Source organism: Haliotis rufescens, unplaced genomic scaffold (assembly GCF_023055435.1).
Source record: "Haliotis rufescens isolate VD_foot unplaced genomic scaffold, xgHalRufe1.0.p SCAF_10, whole genome shotgun sequence".
Classification (NCBI taxonomy): domain Eukaryota; kingdom Metazoa; phylum Mollusca; class Gastropoda; order Lepetellida; family Haliotidae; genus Haliotis; species Haliotis rufescens.
Genome location: NW_025963780.1, coordinates 744,825 through 760,371, shown reverse-complemented (window position 1 = coordinate 760,371; position 15,547 = coordinate 744,825). Strand labels below are relative to the sequence as shown.

At 39.3% G+C, this 15,547-nt stretch overlaps 1 protein-coding gene across 4 annotated transcripts; it reads left to right on the top strand.

The window, feature by feature from the left end:
* Positions 1-355: 355 nt before the first annotated feature.
* LOC124127636 lies at positions 356-14,672 on the top strand. Of its 4 annotated transcripts, none has more exons than XM_048391762.1 (6): positions 356-406; positions 7,647-7,908; positions 8,114-8,141; positions 9,851-10,051; positions 12,165-12,283; positions 14,425-14,672. In XM_048391762.1, exons 2-6 carry the CDS (start codon positions 7,705-7,707, stop codon positions 14,560-14,562), a joined length of 690 nt encoding a protein of 229 aa, XP_048247719.1. In that variant the 5' UTR covers positions 356-406; positions 7,647-7,704; the 3' UTR covers positions 14,563-14,672. The 4 variants fall into 4 exon arrangements, with proteins under 4 accessions (XP_048247719.1, XP_048247724.1, XP_048247715.1 ...); XM_048391767.1 differs by having other exon boundaries at positions 359-390; XM_048391758.1 differs by lacking the exon at positions 356-406 and adding an exon at positions 4,216-4,314.
* Positions 14,673-15,547: the final 875 nt, after the last annotated feature.

Genomic DNA, 15,547 nt, shown 5'->3' with positions numbered 1-15,547 from the left:
CAATCCACATACCCCAACCCATCTCTGTTAAAGGCAATATGAATAGCAGGATAGTACTCGCCCTCACATTGCACGTGTTATACTGTTTGAGGCAGCCACACACACAGAACATACATGTATTTGTCATATCATGTCTTATCATAACCAAATGTCATGCTGTTTTATGTGAAGCACAGATGATGAGAACGTGGTGATGATGTTTGTTACAAGCGACATGTTATCATGCATCTTAATTTGTCCCAATTTGATTCCAATTGTATTTCAGACGTGTCTTGATCAAAATGATAATTAACTTCATATTTGCATAATGGACACATATATAAGAACGTAAACTTCAACCCACATGTATCCGCGATCAGACGTCATTTAACGCAGCCACAGACTGAAAAGGTAATCTTCTATTTCGGTACGTATGGGCCACTGGCTTTGTGTACATAAATACATGTTACGATATGGATGTAATGTATTCTACAACTTGCCAACAAAATAGATGTTTGTTGTAAAGGCCACCAGAATAACAAACTCTCCCTGAAACACCGTCGCTTAAAATAAGCATTGCAATATGTTACAAAACTTTATTCCAATTCAACTCATCCTGCATATAAATGTGTTTTTAACCCTTCTTATGAGGATTTGTATTGAAAACAGCAGCGCTTCTTCCATCACTTGGAAAAAGAATAAAACCTGCCATTTCTGATGCTAAAAGTAACCTTTCAGTTATATCTCCCACTCAGATTTTTTCTTCTGGCAGTTTATAAAGCCAAAGATCGATCTGATGTTAACCAACCTAAAGATACAAATCAGTTACGTTATCAGCAAAAATATAATGAACTAAGAGGCACCTACAACACTTACAAAGCTATTTTCTCAGAAGGATCCAAGGACGGTGGTGCAGTTCAATTTGTACTGCAGAATCTTAGTTGTCATTTTTGAACAACATTGCCAAAGCTGTTTTCAATTATTGGTATGCGCCGCCGCCTCGCCTGTATCAAAGCAAATGGTGGTCACATCCTATAACGACATTGATAACTTAGTTGCTACCCCTTCCCTCTTTAGGGTGTGTGGCTCTGGCTTCTGTTACCAGGTATGCGTTCTGTCAACGAACCTGTTGTGATGAAACACTGATCAGACGAGAAACCAAATATTCTGCTGTTTTTGCAATAACATAACATTTACACCACTTTCTGTGAAACACAGATGATGAAAACGTGGTGATGATGTTTGTGTATGTTTCTAGCGATATGTTATCATGCATCTATATTCGCCCCACTGCACGTGATTATGATTATAGACATCGTATGTTTTATATTTCATTTTACAACAGTTTTATAACAGATGGGACGTGATCATAGTGACGATTAACTTTATATTTGCATAATTGACAAATATATAAGCAGTTCAAAGTCAGTCCACATGTATCTGCCAACAGACGCCATTTAACGCAGCCACAGACTGAAAAGGTAATCTTCTATTTCGGTACGTTTGGGACACAAGCTTTGTGTACATAAATACAGGTTATGATATGGACGTAATGTATTCTACAACTTGCCACTTTAAAGATATCATTTGTAAAAAACCAAACCATATACAAGTATTCTTTGAGTGCTGACTATGCACCAGTACAGCTCATGTTTTAGATATAATATCACTAATTAAAGGTATAAATTGAAAATCAAACATGTTATAAAGTCATCTGAGAGGTATAGTGTCCTTTGTTCTTCGGTTTGTTAAACATCCGATCTATTTCCAAATTATAAGAGCTGCATCCAAAATGTCCAAGATATTTTTTGAATTATTTAATAGAAATAAATCTAAAATTGTCTCAGCATTTACAATTAGTGCAACTGAGCATAGTATGGAACCTGTGGATAAAAATTGGCTTTATAACCACATGTTAGAAATACCCATGCACAACCAAAGCATGATCTTTAATTGACCTTAACGATAGAACATGTTATAACACTTATTGCGAATGCTGTTTCTGACATTTGAATGAGAAAAAGCCAGTACTGTATGCACTGTTTGATTGGAAACTTTCACATTTCCTTAAGACAGCGTAACTTGATGTGGATGCTTTTACTTTTAAATATTGATTTCACACATTACGGTGTTCCTTTTCGATTTCATTGGTCATCATGACCCAAAATTCGGAAACATACCAACAAAAGAGTGATTTTTCCTGCAAAGATTTGATTTAAGTGAGTGAGTTGGATTTTACGACGCTTTAAGCAATATTCCAGCAATATCACGGCGGAGGACACCAGAAATGGCCTCCACACATTGTACCCCTTTGGGGAATCAAACCAGGGCCTTCAGCGTGACGAGCGAATGCTTTAGCCACTAGACTACCTCACCGCCCCAGAATAGCAATGAAAGCCTTCCCACATGAACCTAGACCTCTTTATGATCAAAGGTTTTCGCCATTTTAATCTGTTACGGAAAGACAACCTCATGTAATTATAACCTTAACTACCTCAACTTTGGTACCTTTATGAAGCCATTTCTTACAACATCATGACCCTTCCAATTTCTTCAATGAAACATTCTTCGCCTTATATTTTCTGCAATCGTCCAATGAAAACAGTAATGTTCCACCTCAGTATTTGTTGGTTAGCTCAGAAAACAAGTCGATGACACCAGCAAATAACAGTATATGTATGTACACTACAAAGATGCAGTTGCACTCGCAGAACGACCCTGCTTAAGCTCCGCTGCTAATTTATTGATAAAAGAGTGGAACTAAATGGACTGAGCCGCACACCAACGTGGCAGTCTATCAAGGAAATACGCACTGAACTTTCATGAAGTGAAATTATTATCCCTGTTTTCAAACACACTGCTAAAATTAATAATAGTCCATTTGTATGGTGCTTTTTCTATGCTCAATATCATGCTGAAAGCGCATTATTACCCGGTGATTGGACCAGTGTCTTCGGGAGAATACACCCAAGGTGTCTGTGCTATGTCACGCCAGGTACTCATTCACTGCTGGAGGCGTAAGTCGCTTGCTGTGTGACATCATGACGAATTTGCACAAAACTAATTATGGTCACATAATTGTTTCAGTTTCAGTTTATGAAGCTCAGTTACACTGTTGATGCCTTATTTCATTATCAGTTATGTCACGGTTATTCGTACCCTTATAAATATGACAGATACAGGCCACTCCTTTCCCTTTCGTTTTGAAACGTTTTTGACAAATGAACCACATTATAAAGAATAGGTCCTTCGTATCCAGCCGAAAGAAGTAGACCTAGAAACGCTTATAATAGTATAATAATGCCAGTTATTTAGTATAGTATTGCCAGAGGAGGTTGATGGGATGACCACATTCGATCTTTTATTGAGCCTTGTGTAGTTTTTAGCGAATATCAGAAAACGAAAATACAAAAGGATATATTGTTTGACAAATTCGAGGTATTTAATTATATCAACCACACACTTTTGAGCTTTTGGGGGAGCATTATACTATCTATAGTAAGAGTAGTGTTGGTATGTCTGTCCATTCATGATATGTTTCTATAAATTTGTCCTGGTGCTAAAGGTGATATCATATGTTATTTGCACATTTAGACTTACCTCTACATTTTCTACCCGTGGGAATTCTGAGTTCAGAATGCTGGCCTTAAGAGGTGATTTGCTGGCGTGGAGCTTTGCTCATATTATCACCCACTGGATTGTCCGGTCCAGTTTCGATATCTGATAGTGATTCATAAACACCTGCCACACTCAGCAACATTCCAGCTTTATGACAGCGGTATGTAAAGTAATCGAAACTGGACCGGACAATCCAGTGATTGACATCCATTGAGATGCATTGACTGGCATCAACCAAGTCTGACAACCCCGACAACCCGACCCGCTTGGCCGCCTCAAGGGTTGCTACAAAACAGTTCTAACCCTGATCCTAACAGGTCACATGCTTAACGTATAGTCGGAATCGTACAATAGACACTGCTCTTATGGCAGGTTCTTATAATTATGGTAAGGATTCTGTCACTTTTATTTATAGGCTGCAGTTATATAGCTCTATTAATGCTGGGTATTCTTCCGCGCATTCATTGACGTTAAAAAGCCTTTGATTATGTTGATAGGAACATATCATGCATCTATATTCGTCCCACTGCACGTGATTATGATGATAGACATCGTATGTTTTATATTTCATTTTACAACAGTTTTAAAACAGATTGGACGTGATCATAGTGACGATTAACTTTATATTTGCATAATTGACAAATATATAAGCAGTTCAAAGTCAGCCCACGTGTATCTGCCAACAGACGCCATTTAACGCAGCCACAGACTGAAAAGGTAATCTTCTATTTCGGTACGTTTGGGACACGAGCTTTGTGTACATAAATACAGGTTATGATATGGACGTAATGTATTCTACAACTTGCCACTTTAAAGATATCATTTGTAAAAAACCAAACCATATACAAGTATTCTTTGAGTGCTGACTATGCACCAGTACAGCTCATGTTTTAGATATAATATCACTAATTAAAGGTATAAATTGAAAATCAAACATGTTATAAAGTCATCTGAGAGGTATAGTGTCCTTTGTTCTTCGGTTTGTTAAACATCCGATCTATTTCCAAATTATAAGAGCTACATTCAAAATGTCCAAGATATTTTTTGAATTAATTAATAGAATTAAATCTAAAATTGTCTCAGCATTTACAATTTGTCCAACTGAGCATAGTATGGAACCTGTGGATAAAAATTGGCTTTATAACCACATGTTAGAAATACCCATGCACAGCTAAAGCATGATCTTTAAATTGACCTTAAAGATAGAACATGTTATAACACTTATTGCGAATGCTGTTTCTGACATTTGAATGAGAAAGAGCCAGTACTGTATGCACTGTTTGATTGGAAACTTTCACATTTCTTTAAGACAGCGTAACTTGATGTGCTTTTACTTTCAAATATAGATTTCACACATTACGGTGTTCCTTTTCGATTTCACTGGTCATCATGACCCAAAATTCGGAAACATACTAACAAAGGAGTGATTTTTCCTGCAAAGATTTGAGTAAGTGAGTGAGTTGGATTTTACGACGCTTTAAGCAATATTCAAGCAATATCACGGCGGGGGACACAAGAAATGGCCTTCACACATTGTACCCATTTGGGGAATCAAACCACGGCCTTCAGCATGACGATCGAACGCTTTAGCCACTAGACTACCCCACCGCCCCACGGACATTTATGAGTCACGGACGCATTCATTGACGTTAAAAAGCCTTTGATTATGTTGATAGGAAAAATATATTGTTTCTTCATCTTCGCTGTCATGGTAAATTGTTCTGCTTAAAAGTCTATACACCGAAGTCGGACAGTGAGCAGCATCTGGTAGATTCCGTACTTTGCAACCAGTACCTGTGTCAGACAAGGTTGTATACTTAGTCCCATATTATCTTTTTTTTTTAAATGAACTATCAAGCAGTATAAGGTTGGAGAGTTCTTGCGGGATATTTGTATCTCAAGAAATAGAAGATTTTATGTTATTATTGTTTGCTGAATCTTTGCAAGGATCTTTCTACTGGCCAATGTGACATCATCTTTTGCTGGTTACCAAGTCATGTAGGCATAACAGTTAACTCAAAAGCCGATGCTGCAGCGAAAGCAGCTCTTTACAAACCGGTATATAGACTTCTTATCCCATATAGCAATTTCAAGCCGACCGCCAAGAGTTATACTCGAGATCTAATGCAAAAACAAGTAGGAATCAATAAACTGGAATTTAAACCAACGTTCAGTCATACGTATTTCGGTTGTCAGTCAAGACATGGTGATGTCGTTTTGCGACGATGTCATTTTAGCCACAGTCGGTTTGTCTTAGAATATCTGCTGAAAACATTTGATGACAGACCTCCTAAGTGTATTCCTTGTGATGAAAGGCTAATCGACAAGCATATTTTGCAATCACAACGGATTCACAGTATCAAACAGTAAATCTGAAAGATTTCTTTTCCTGTGTAAGCGGGCATCTCATCTTAAGCTACTTGAAATAAATTCACCTGTATCATAAATTTGAAAAATGCATGTGAATTAATTGCTTGTTTTTAAATTTGGTGTGATGCTGTTATCAACAAAGATTAAAGAAGGCTGTGCAGCTGCCAAGGAGGTTAAAGTACCGTAAAATGATTGTCCCCTTGTACGACACATAACTCCTATCATAATCGATATAACTATCATCAACCAGTGTTTTAAGCCAACTCATCCCTGACTGTTTTTAATATTGGCTTGTATTGTGCACAACCACCAGTAGCTAAGGTGATGAAGTAAATCCCGCTGGAATATCATGCAGGAAGAGACACCATACGTCCCCATGACCCCGGTTCAGGTGGCCTAGCTTTGGTTACTGGTGGCCATTTGCTCGTGTTTAAACTGCATAAATAATATTGTTATGTCCAAAAATGTTTGACAAATATGTTTAAAAGTTTAATTTGTATTCATGACTCTCTTGTCTATTTGTCAACTTGTTCTCGTCGCTAAAGGCTGTCAAATTGCTGATGCAACGTTAGATTTTCACTCACTCACTCTTTACGACCTGTTTGGACACTGGTGGTCTTGTTGTAATCTTTCACACCTTGCTGTGCAAGACCGCGTCCTTTGATTTGAATAAAATTAATAGGAGTATGATATTGTGTTTCTTCAGCACGTTTGACATAGTCGAATTTGTACAACGGCTTTTGGTGTTTCTGGCCGTGGGAATCAAGGAAGTGTATTTTGTCGCGACCTAAGGCATTACAAGGATAACAAGTTGTGACGTCATCTTTGAGATTACATGATTGATAGGATACGTTTAGTTATAATCATTTCCACCTCGACATTGCATTGTTATATGGCAGTGTATTTTATTGTTTTAGAGTGGTTGTAACTGTGTTACATTGTTCCTGTGGAGATTCGGTAGACGCTCATTGCATTATGTTTGGACAGTGATCAACCGTCAGGGAGTTACTATGTTTAGATGCTGGTCTGACTACAAACATGATTTGCATTTTTGGTAAACATTTCTCTTAATAATTATGTATACTGTCTATTATTATTAACAGTACTTAGCATTTGATTGTACTTTTATCAGCAAAGTAAGTTCTCACTATGTTCAGACTTTCTTTCTCCAAAACGGGAGAGTGTTATATTGAAGCATATTTTATTGTATAACAGTGATTGTAGCTGTGTTCTATTGTTTCTGTTGGGATTTGCTAGACACGCATTGCATTGTGTTTGGACGGTGATCAGTCGTCAGTAAGGTACTATATTTAGATGCTAGTAAGGTGTGTAAACTTTCGGTCCGGTATACCGCTTACGGTGATAGTATGTTACCGAAACTTCTGTAATGTTCTGTGTTATGAGGGCACAATATGGAACTTATCAGAAGCTGGTTAAACTACTAGTATATAAGGGGACAAGAGCTCTTCACGTATCTCTCACGCATTTTCATCACATAGGAACCACCTTTCATGTGAGGCTCGTTCATGATCCTTGAGCTTGACCACTGTCGCCGCTGGGTGAATATATGAATATTGTACTGCCACTCTATTATGCAACATCACCGTTTACAATATAAATTGCTTGACAGTCCTATCATAGGGTATTTTTCAACTGCGAAGTCGTCTGATTTCCACCAGGGCTTAACTACTTGCCTCACGGAACCACCTGTTTGCCTGTACATAAGGGCTTGCAACAATGCTGCTGTTCGTCGCTGGTCTCATCACCATGTCGTGTCTCACCCTGTCCGTGCTCTGCGCTGATGATGGTAGAGACGCCCTTCTATACCAAGTGGACATCTTCCTGCCCCCTAAGGAGGGGAGGGATGAGACAGCGGATATACTGCACATTAAGGAGACAGTGAAACATCTATCTGACATCGATGTCCTTTTTTCATTTAAGGTTTGTACAGTCAACAAACCATAATGCATAGCGTGATCTATAACCCAGTGCATTGTAATTACATCTCCCTGATAATTACCATAAATACCCTGGGCCTAGGCACAACTACCTTTGTATTATTATTTGCATCACCTTCAGGATTTCCATTCCCTATCACTCACTCACTCACTTTTTTTGTGCAAAACAATTGCTTTTTGTTGAACAGGAACTCGGGAATCCACGAATTATTCTTGGTAAGTTGACTTTACAATTTGCTTTAATTGTCATTAAATAAAAATAAACGTATGTTTACACTAGGAGTGTATACCTACCGTAATTATATGTAAGTTGGTAATGCTGAATGGTCATCTTGGTAGGTTTTAAGTAATTAACCATAAATGACAAGGTCATTTGGTATATATTTTAAAGAAACGATGGATTTGTCGTACTTTACATGGTTCTTATCTTATTTGTTTCACCAAAATACTTAGGAGCAATCTCGGCACACAAGGTCGAAGGTTTTTGTGAGGTCTATGAATGTGACATAGATTGGCTTCTTCTGCTTTCTGTACTTTTCCTGCAGCTGTTGTTTGAGAAGTTAATGTTGTCCGTTGGTCATGCTACCCTGAATCGACCCTGCATTTCGCAGGCGTGAGCTTTCAGCCAATCATGCATCTCCCTCTGCGTCTTCCCAAAGGCTGAAAATGAAGCGTCATGGAGGGTGTCTCTCAGATGGCCCCATCTTTGCTTGGAATCTCCCTGTGGAGGCTCTGTGACCATATAATCATTCAGGGCACCAGTAAAAGAGTCCACTCCCTGATGGCGTGAGGTATTGCCGACATCTTTATGAGTCGTTCCCTCTAGCTTAGTGTGGTACTTGGACCAGGTCACCTTGTGCTGAGGCTTAGTCTAAAGAAGGATAGGTGCTACACAGGTAGTGGTTGTGAGAACAGCATGAGAAGTAAATTTTATCCATCTTGCCAAATTGTATTCTTTCATTAGAGTCGCCAAACAGTTATAGCTGTTCTTGAATGGTGATCCCCTTGATGATGGTCTGGAGCAGGTCGCAGAACTGGATCTCGTTGTTTTGCCTTCTGTGTGGAACAGCGGGTGGTATCGTACAGCCTTATGAGGCCAGTCGGACGTGACGAGTCGGAGGGTCATAGGTCTCTCCACTCCACTCTTGCCAGGTTGTATCATTCTGGGCATTGAGTTCTTGTCAGCAAAGCCCGTGGTGTGCTTTTTGGCTTGATCAGCTCCTGCAGCATGGCGATGTCCACTGGTCAGGCTGGTCAGATCACAACACATTGATACCACCCACGATCGGAAGCAGCCCTTGGTGTTACATTCTACGCCAATCAAGCAAGACTTATCACCGGTAGACACCTGCTTCCCAGGTTGTGCCATCACTGTGAGGCAATGCTGGACCCCGTTCCACAAAGAGATCTTGAAGCTAAAGGTGATTGTAACTCCCATACTTTAACATACAGTTACGACAGTCGTAGCTCTAAGATTGCTTTGTGGAACTGGACACTGCTACCTCTCCAGGGGGTATGCCTGGGCAGCTTGATGTGGAAGACCAGCTGTTGCCCATGCAACGTCTTGCTGATACACACAAGGGAACGGCAAAATCAAAAGAGATGCCAGATAGCCGCTAGGAAGCTGTAAATTATAATTTGACTTCTCAATATTTAAATACACAATGCCTGCATGGTACATTTCTCTCCTACAATGCAAGGCATATGCAATCGTTTTTCAGTAAAACATGGAAAATACACAGGTATTGTATTATACATCAAACTTTCAGAAAGTGAATAGGGCTTTCGAAGACCAGTATATACTTCGCATGGTTGCAGGACATATAAATCTTCCAAATAAAACCTGATGGTAAGACATTTGAGATGTGTGACTATTTATTATTCATTTATTTTATTGGATTTTGAGTTTTCTGCACATGTTTCAGTTCTTGACGTTGAGAAAGCATGCAGTTGGCCCCAGTTGACAGGCTTTCTATCAAGCAAAGGATATGAGTTCAGCGTCACATCCCTCTACTACGACAGTGACTTCGCCCAGGAGCTCGGTGTCAACATGACAAAGGATATGCTTGCGTCATCCTTCAGGAATCGTGACCTTTTGATGGGAAAAATGACATTTCCTATGAAAGGTAAAAAACTGTAGGAACTTTTCTAAGAGAAACCCCTGAATATTGTTTAGGTCTATGATCATGTTTGCATTGCAAGCAACGAGGAAAGCAAATTATAGATGAGTTATATAATGAGTTACCACACCCCCTTACTTACAGGCACATACTTCTGTTAGAGTATTGTGTGAGTGGATGGCGCTAAGCTTGTCAATCAAATGAATATCTGTTATATAAGTAAAAACGTCAACACCAGAGAACAACAAGCCTCGATTATCTTGCGAAACAGATTTCATTTGGCATAAAAGGAAAAATAGTGGTGAAAATCAATGATGACACCAGATATTCGCGATGAGGGTAGGAATGCCCTGCACCCGAGTATTTGCATAGAAAAGTAAGTGTCTGTTGCCTTGCGCCTCACATCAGTACTACTACCACGGAACGACGGCCTGTAAACAGTCCGATCAAGTGATCGATGGACGTACAAAATCAAGGAAAATGTCATTTGTCGACTTCGGGTGGCCTGATCATGAGGTGCCCAGAATACATTTACAAAGAATACACAAAGGAAACGAGACTGATGTGCTAATACTAAAGCGCAGTAATGGAGATAAATGAAAAAAGAAGTTTTAATTATCTTCCTGTCTTATTGGCTTCCGTATCATGTGTTTCTCTGTCTGTCATGTTGATTATCATTCTGTTGTTATTTTGTAACCTACTCATATTAATCTCTCTCATGCATGCAATTGTTGTAACTGTTTATCATCCACATATTATATATATTCTGTACCATGTTCATTATTCATCCGGGCGCACGGGTGGCCCAGTCGTCTAAGGCGCCGCGATTCGCGGTACAGAGTTGCGTCCCTTGGGCATGCCAGAAACCAATGATTGTGGATTCGAATCCCGGTTCGCCCCGATTATGTTTTTAGGTTTGTCAGCACCATACCCGTGCTCGTGGGTTTCATCGAAGTGGTAAACGTCTGAGACCTGCATCACTTCGAGCTTTCCTCCCACATTAAGCTGACACGCTGCGGTATTACTGGAATACTATTAAAAGCAGTGTTAAACCCAATTCACTCACTCATTATTTATCCTTGCTGGAAAATGGTATAGGGACCTGAAGCCTGACAACAGTATGAGGATCTACACCGAAACGTCGCCTTTACAGGAAAATAAAGAAGTTGTTATCCAAAATTGTGTATACTTTGCCTCAGTTATATTTATGATTTTAGGGCCATGCAAACTTTAGCCATGATGGAAATATAGCTCAGCCAATACATGCTGGAACATGTGATGATAATATACGTATCGGGTAAATAGTTATCTTAAGTTACATTTGGCATATAAACGGAGAATAAGACTATGACCTCGTAGCTTATAACGATGCAGCTTAACACTTCATGGAAAATAACAGGGCATAACATACAAATATGGCATAACCGAATTTGGAGCAATAGTAAAAATATACTGTTGTAAAATCGCCCTGATTGCCTTAAAGTCTGTGGTAAAAATGTTTCTAGAGGGATACAAAAATATCTTGCTGTTTATAATATCCTTTTAATTGTACCGCATTACTGGCGAGAAATATTTCGACCATATTTCACTGGATCTAAACTACGGTGAAGTTAGATACATGATCAAATCTATACAAACCTTTCTGCAATATGAAGATATCCTATTTTGTTGACACTGTCAAACATCTCATTCACTTACAGGCTTAAAGACAACTTTATCTTTAAAACAAGCCATCATCTGACTCTGAGTATTTACAATTTCTGTCTGACGCCACACCCCACGTTATAGTGCAAGTATTCATGATAGAAAACGTATGATGTCCGAAAACCTATGCTGCTGAAAGCTCTGATCGAAAACAGGACAATCCGCGACGATTGTCCGGTTTTCGATCATATTTGTCGGAGTTTTTTTTTTTAATCTTTGATTATATTTTTACGCGGAAGATGATTTTTCCCGAGGACTACTGTTTTAAAAAACGCGATTTTCCGCATTTCCGCAGAGATTTCACATCCCTGAACTTTATGATCGTGCAATGCAGTTGGTATTACATCAGAGTTTTTTAAAAGGAATAATACGTTATGAGTACCATCTGAATAATCTCATATCGTGTTCCTTTCAGGATTGTCAACGCTTGAATACAACAACATGCTAAAGTGGTTTATCGAGAGACAAGTAGACATCATAAATGATGGCGAGCCATTAGCTTCTTTCAGAAATCTCGCCGAGTGTCCGGTTCAGGTAAGCCCCTCCTCAAGCATTTCATTGTTTTATTATGATACATAACTAAAGCACCAGTGTTGACTTGTGTGCCAGAACTACCGCAATAGTTCGTTAATTAAACACACGTGTTATTATCCCCTGAACATATGTTCTCAAGTTACCAGTTTGTCTTGGCCTTCCTATGTTGGTTTATTTTTACTCTGTTGTAATTGGCTTATGCTGTGTTACATTGGGACAATGCAGCAACAGACAACGTATTTATGGAAAGCGGAAGAATAACTGTTGTGACGATTATTCTCGTATTTTTGGGAATTACAGGTAGTGTTCTTTGATATCTGTACATAGAGAATCTCACCAGAGTGTCTTTTGATATCAAATATATCAACACGAGTTGATAAGAGTGGAAAAATTCCGAGGCTTGCCGAGGATTTTTGCCACTTTTATCAACGAGTTTTATCTATTTGATATCAAAAGACACGAGGGTGAGATTTTATTCATCATCCAACATCATTCTTCCAACTTTTTCAATTTGTAGACAGTAATTAGCAGTGTTTTCAGTGTAAAAAGTACTGCTAACAGCTTCAGTAGCAGAGCCATTAGTGATGTCATTTGATTGTGACGTCATGATAACTGGTGACGTCAGAATGGTCTGCAAAGCATTGTGATGTGATTTCATTGCAGCGATATCTACAGTGTAGATATCGCTTGATCTCACCCAAGCGATATCTCCTGTTGGAGACAGTTTTGGATGAGGAATAATAATTTATTACCCACGTGGTGAAGATACAGGTGGTAAGATACTAAATCCGTACGTCACACGTGTGTCGTACAAGGTTGACCTTGTTTTATTCGTTTTGATTGGATAACCGTGACCTCTGTCACACCGGGACTACTTTTTTCATTCATAAAGAATCGCGAGACGTCATTCATTTTGCGATTACAAGGCAGAACTGAAGAAATTCATGAGAACGAGAGATATATTAAACCAAACAAGATAGTCACACGCATCAAATCCGGTTTGCATTCTATATAAGTTATGCATAGAGCTTCTACAGACATATAATCGAGCTAGATCTATGAATCGATTTACAATGTACGACTGCCGATCGAGCGCGTCCCTTGAGCGTTACGCACCCGACCAATTTCGCAACTTTCAATTTGATTTAACGTAAAAGGATAAGCGTGTTGAAATGAAGTCTGTTTAAACTATCTGGACAGATATCGAGACTTACTTGGGATGATCCGGTTGTGCCATCGGTGTCCCCTTTGAAGCGTATTTTGTGACGCTATTTCGGGAGGTGTTGTTCATGAATGAACGAACACGACAGCACGACCAGATCACTTAAAGTTCACAGTTCCGATACATCATTCGAAAACTCCGTTGAGTGTGCCTGACTTCTGATTTTGTTGCCCCAAACATCCCAAATGTGAACAATAACATTCCCTATCTCTAGCGTAAAACGCTGTGAGTGGATCGCGGTTGTCTTTTCTTGTTCCGGTGGCGACCTTGCCCTTCGATCGTTCGAAGCTGTCACTGACATGCAAGCAGATTTGAGTTTGTTGATTTTTACGTCTTCAGTATATAGGGTGGTACAGTTAACATGAATGTCTTTGGCGAACAGTCTGATTTCCCTCTTCCAAAATGGTACGGACATGATATAAATTCAGCTGATAGATCAAGGAAACCGAACCATTTTGATTGCACAGACGGGACCCCGGCAGTGTGACCGACTGTTGGTCCGATATTCATAAGCGCGGCGCTAATGTGACATTTCAAATGTTCTTATCGGTGTCCTGCGTACTAACAACATGGCGCTTGAATCACCATAAGTTGAAGACTTTCTTCCAAAAGGATTTGAGCGTCGGTGCTGGTTTGTTTGCAAACAGAACAGCAGGCGCATGTTGTTAATGCGTATGCATAAACATGTCAACAATGCCCATATTTGGTCATATATCAATATTGATGCGCAACCAGATTTTGCAACCGGTTTCAGTTTGGTCTGTCAACGAACGAAAGATGTTATGTATTTACACTTAAATATATATTTAACGTGGGTAATAAATAAAATGCCATACTCATTCTCTATATATGCATGGTTCCCTGTGTGAAGAAAATGTTCACTGTATGTTCATGAGGATTATTTTTCAAACCATTTCAGATGATATACATTGAACCAGCCAGCAACCATCGTATGTCTGGATATACCCAATTTTTCGATGTCGCCAGGGACTGTCAGCTTGTTGTCACACGAATGGAAAACCTGGATTCCTACACAGGAGTGTGCCAAGGAGACTAAAATCATACGAACATGTTACATCAAACTGATCAGATAATAATGTAAAATTATTAGATTGATTTAAAGACACAGGATTGTCCCTGATGAAGATGCGGAACAAATGCAATTTCTCTCACTGAATAAAAACATTAATTCCATCTGAATTTTATTTAATTTCAAGTACTTTGTACATGTGTATGTTACACTCCCGTGACGTACAGCTACAATTCAAACGTGATGCATCGTGATGATATTTCAAATTCTACAATAGTGCACATCACTAGCTTGAACTGCAGGAGCCGACAACATACATTATCAGCTCCTGAAAAACTTGCCAGAATCATGTATGGAAACAATGCTTTATATATTTGATGAAATATGGACACAGGAAATTTCTCACCTTCATGGCAAAATGCCATTATCATTTCCATACCAAAGACTGACCGGGGCCACAGTGATACATCCAGTTACGACCCGTGTAAGACGGGGTAGAATAGGTCTTCAGCAACCCATGCTTGCATTAAAAGGCGACTATGCTTGTCGTAAAAGGCGACTAACGGGATCGGGTGGTCAGGCTCGCTGATCTGGTTGATGCATGTCATCGATCCCAATTGCGTGGATCGATGATCATGATATCGATCACTGGATTGTCTGGTCCAGACTCGATTATTTACAGACCGCCGTCATATGGCTGGAATATTGTTGAGTGCGGCGTTAAACAACAAACAAACCAAACATCCAGTTACGGTCCAATATCATTAACTACCTGTGTAAAACCATGGCGCGCATGGTCAACAATCGAGTAGTCTGGTACTTTGTGACTAATAACCTGTATAACATCCAATGTGGTTTCCGAAAAAAACCCCAGAAGGACCATTTACCACTAGGTGCGTTTAGACCATTTATTAAAAATTCCATTGTCAACAAACAATATACTGTATCAATCTCTTTTTGTGAACAAGTTTAGTTGCGTCTCCGAAACAGAGTTGGCGAGGAAGTTGGAGTA